Genomic DNA, 4849 nt, shown 5'->3' with positions numbered 1-4849 from the left:
AGCTGTAGGCCACAGAAACACTGCGTGTGTTCCACTTTTCTCTAATGAACCTGTTGCTAGTTAGTGAGAAAGAAACGAGCAACGACCAAGAGGACGAAACACAGATTCTGTGAAACAGTTCAAGTTAAAAGGAGCAACTACGTTAGGTCTTTAATCAGCCAAACCGCTCATCAGGATAGAGGGAAACATGTCAAACATGTACAGCAGGATTCCTTTGATTCTGATTTCACAAAAAAAAAAACTGAGCTGCTCATCAAAAAAAAAAAAAGAAAGAAAGAGAGAAAAAATCCAGATGTTACGGTTCTGATTATGAAATGAGCTGCGAACTCAAATCAACATGATATCTGCAAATCAATCTCATAAAACTGCCACTTCATTTCACACCAAAACAAAAGCTAGAATTGTTCCTGTCCTGGAAGATCTCTAAAGGGTTCTTCCTCAAAACTGCCACCAGTGGAAACCATGAAGCAGCTTCCACTCCAGTCCTGCTGGAAATGGTTCTGTGACAAATCCCCAGAATGCAGAAGTGTGTGTGTTTTATTTTATTTTTATTTGGTTTGTTCCAGGAGATAGAACAATTATCATTGAAAGGAATCGCACGAGCCTGAGACAGAAACTGTACAGGGAACTCAAGACGTGGAACATTCACACGAGGAACTTTATACATACATACACACACACACACACACACACACACAATTTAAAGCTACATATAAGCACGCGCTCGCTTAGATAAAAACAGATATAATGCGCGAGCCCTTTTCCTGCTGCCACGCAATACGGGTTCACACACACACACACACACACACACACACACACGTCGGCTTTCAAACATGTTCACTGTATACATTGCTTTCGTGCATGCATTTTTCTGCACGAATTGTTTCGTGAGATTGTGCCCGGTTTAGGGAAACACAACCCGGAACACACACACACACACACACACACAGAGCCCGGTATGGCTGCTCGTGCTCGCTCTCTCTCTCTCTCTCTCTCTCTCTCTCTAGCGAACAAAGCCGAGCTGAGAACAATCGGGTCTCAACTGCAGGGTTCCGATTTGAAAACACAAAAGTGCCACAAATTCACGAAATAAAACAAAGTCAAATTAATAATAAAAAAATGCCACCGCGTGCGCGAGCGTCCGTTTAAAACAATAACAACAAATAAATAAAGAAGCAGCTTTGGATCGGACCTATAGGATAGAATAGAAGTGGAATCTTTTCCCCACCTCCCTAAGAACCAAAGCAGAGCATTTCCGTCACGCAATTCAGCTGAAAACGCTGTAACATTAAATGTAACACAAACAAGTTTCTTCATAGGAAGCATTAAATCCCACAAAAGCGCACGAACTTAAAAGAAAAAAAGGGGTGAAGCGCACGAGCCACACTTACATCTCTTCTCTTGTGGATGATGTTCCTCTTCGGTCTGTCTTTGCTCATCCTGCGATCCAATACAAAAAGGAGAAAAAAAAAAAAAAAAAAAAAAAAAAAATAAGAAATGTCGCTAAAGATAAAAGAGCTACATGAATTTCTCCTTGTTTTTTCCGCGTGCCTCCTCTTTTTTTCCCTTCCTTTTCCTCCTTCGCAACAACAACAACAGAAAGAAAGAAAGAAAGGAAGAAACAGTCGATTTAAATCCCCCGGTGCTGTAGTTCTGCTTCTCTTCTCCCCTTTCAGCTCTTACTTCCTCGTGCGATTTGGTATTTCTCGGTAAAAAAAAAAAAAATTAAAAGATCCTACACACACACACACACACACACACACACGCACGCACGCGCGTACACACCAGCGCGCGCACAAAGACAAAAATCTCTAGAAATAAATTAAAACGCACAGCGGTCCGTGGTGTATAAGGAAGCCCAGGAGAGAAAGCCGCTTCTCGTGCACCTCATAGTTAGAAACAAGTCGCAACAACAATAACTTCCATTAGTGAAAGAGATGTGGCGCGTGCACGGCCCGCCTCTCTCTCTCTCTCTCTCTCTCTCTCTCTCTCTCACACACACACACACACACACACATACATACATGCATACATACGCACAACGCCTGAGCTCAGTCACATCTTTCTCTACGTGCATAAAAAGCCCACATACGCCATTAGATTAGACCGACGTGAGGGGCAAATTATTATTGTTGTTGTTGTTGTTGTTTTAATGCTTTGAGTAATTTTTTTTTTGTCCGGATGAATGAACTCTCTCCAGTACAGCAGCTAATATCTCTCTCTCTCTCTCTCTCTCTCTCTCTCATATACACGTTCACTCACACATGCACATGCACGCGCGCACACACACACACGCACATGCACACACGCCGCAGCGGGAACTTTAAAAGGACCCACGATTTAGGGACCGGGTCAAAATTACTTAACTAGATTGAAAGAATTTGACATTAAATATATCATGTTAGTTCAATCATACGATTAACGTATAGGAGTTATGGGTTTTTCCCCCTAGAATTTAATAATGATGATAATAATAAAAAGACGAAAATTTAAGCGAAATGAATCCTGTTATTTTGTCCAGACGAGAGTTAGGGACTATGGGAAAATAGTCGTTTTCTAAAGAAATGTAAAAAAAAAAAATAAAAAAATAAAAAAATTGCAACGTAATTAGAGAAAAAAACGCGTTATAAACCTTTCTGATGTTGTAAAATGATGGTGTTACGACCACAAAGTCTGTCTGCTACTTCTATCTAAACTTTATTTGTCTTTTTTAATGTTTTTATACACATTGAAATACAGTGAAGGGGCACGGTGGCTTAGTGGTTAGCACGTTCGCCTCACACCTCCAGGGTTGGGGGTTCGATTCCCGCCTCCACCTTGTGTGTGTGGAGTTTGCATGTTCTCCCCGTGCCTCGGGGGTTTCCTCCGGGTACTCTGGTTTTCTCCCCAGGTCCAAAGATATGCAAGGTAGGTTGATTGGCATCTCTGGAAAATTGTCCGTAGTGTGTGATTGTGTGAGTGAATGAGAGTGTGTGTGTGCCCTGCGATGGGTTGGCACTCCGACCAGGGTGTATCCTGCCTTGATGCCCGATGACGCCTGAGATTGGCACAGGCTCCCCGTGACCCGAGGTAGTTCGGATAAGCGGTAGAAGATGAATGAGTGAGTGAGCACGTCACACCATGTTTTATACACACAGTCTGGTATAACAAGATATTTTTATTGTATCTACACAAAAGCCTTTGTCACAAAAGCCAAGTTCTATAATCAAGTCATTTGTTATAGACGTAAAGCTTGAATCTGTTTCTCTATAAATATCTAGAGATATGTGTAATTTTTCGCATTTCTCTTTTTAATAGAACTGTTGAAAATGTTCCTGAACACTAAAGGATTTACAGAGAAACCGAAAAGAAACCTTTACTTTCGTGTAAGCTCGCTGCAAAACACGCCAACATGAAAGAAATGAGTCAGAATCGAAAAGCAGAAGAAAAAAAAAACGATTAGCTTGAATGAGTTTGAGGGTGACGAGCTAGTGATTCACAAAGAAATGTGTCACATCATGCGGGAAGTCAATATCAACTGCTTCCATCATCAGCATTATCAGCATCATCATCATCAACAACATCATTGGTGAAAGTACACCATCCCTCACATTCTGGGAACAAATGACGATGACACGGTACACAGATGAATGAGCAGTGATTAGTTGAATATTTTCTTGATTGTATGATGATTGGTGAGGATTACTGTATGAAGCCTCATGCTGGTTGTATGCTGTAGATATTCATGTTTTGCCTAAAGGCTCTTATGTATTTTCTCTTGATTATGCGTAAGTTAGGTGAAAGTTTGCGCTCTCTGAAGGCAGCATTAGAGCAAGGGTTTGTTGATGAGCCGATCAGAATGAAGTCAATCAATCAATCAATCAATCAATCAAATTTTATTTATAGAGCATCTTACAACAACCGAAAGGAGCCCAAGGTGCTTTCCAGTAAAACGGCAATAGACAATAAAATATAAGAACCCAATGAACATAAAATAGCAGTTGAATCAGGGGCTACATGTTAAAAGCTTGTATGAATAAATGAGTTTTCAACTGCGATTTAAAAACAGCACAGTGATGCATCGTATGTGTGCTGGAAGTGCGTTCCACAGCTTTGGTCCCTGGACGGCAAATGAGCGGCCTCCAAAGTCACGATAAAACGACTAAAGTACATTTAATACGAATATATTATTAGGAATGAATCGATAACGTGTTCTAAATGGATACAAATACACATGCAATTCAAAGGTGAAGTGTATTTTTTGTTGTTTATCGTGGTGTACATTCTCAGTTACTGCCTGCTCGGGGTCACAGTGGTTACAGTTAGGTTGCTCATTCATGGTTCTTTCCATTTTCATTCAGTTTAAACAAATGGATGATTTTCTGTCTGTGAGTGTGATATGAAATGAGTCAAGACTTTGTTGTCTTTCAGTGAGATACATGGGTTTTTCCCTCTGTTGATAACCTCACACCTTCATATTTTAGATGATTATGAACAAACACTCGGGGCATCTCAGAGAGCAGAAATGAGTCTAATATCATCATTTACGTCGTACGTTTGTGAAAAAAAAATTACTTTTCACTTAAGTCGATAATATCATTTGTCATGGATATCGTTCATTCTCTGTTAATAATGTGCTAAATAATAACTCATTGTAATTAATAGTGATGGAACTCAAAATAATGTCTTATGTCAAAAAGAAAAATGAGCATTTATTACATTGAAATAAAGAGATTTCAAGTCTAAATAATTCGATTTAATTCCATTTTATTTGTGTAGCGCTTTAAAAATCGATAAACAGAAATATATCAATTCAAGATAGAAATTATACATTTTAAAACTTTGAATCAATCCATATAAAATAAACAAA

The 4849-nt window shown here is 39.5% G+C and overlaps 1 protein-coding gene across 1 annotated transcript in view; it reads right to left on the bottom strand.

The window, feature by feature from the left end:
• jarid2b (jumonji and AT-rich interaction domain containing 2b) overlaps window positions 1–1703 on the bottom strand; it is a 110812-nt gene extending 109109 nt beyond the window's left edge. The window contains exon 1 of the mRNA XM_060865565.1: window positions 1392–1703. Within this exon, the coding sequence (XP_060721548.1) occupies window positions 1392–1439 (48 nt within the window). The 5' untranslated portion in view covers window positions 1440–1703. The remainder of the gene's footprint in view (window positions 1–1391) is intronic.
• Between the last annotated feature and the right edge of the window lie 3146 nt (window positions 1704–4849).

The sequence above is a fragment of the Tachysurus vachellii genome, chromosome 3 (assembly GCF_030014155.1).
Source record: "Tachysurus vachellii isolate PV-2020 chromosome 3, HZAU_Pvac_v1, whole genome shotgun sequence".
Classification (NCBI taxonomy): Eukaryota; Metazoa; Chordata; class Actinopteri; order Siluriformes; family Bagridae; genus Tachysurus; species Tachysurus vachellii.
Note: the sequence above shows the minus strand (reverse complement) of the source record. Positions and strands in the feature narration are given on the sequence as shown.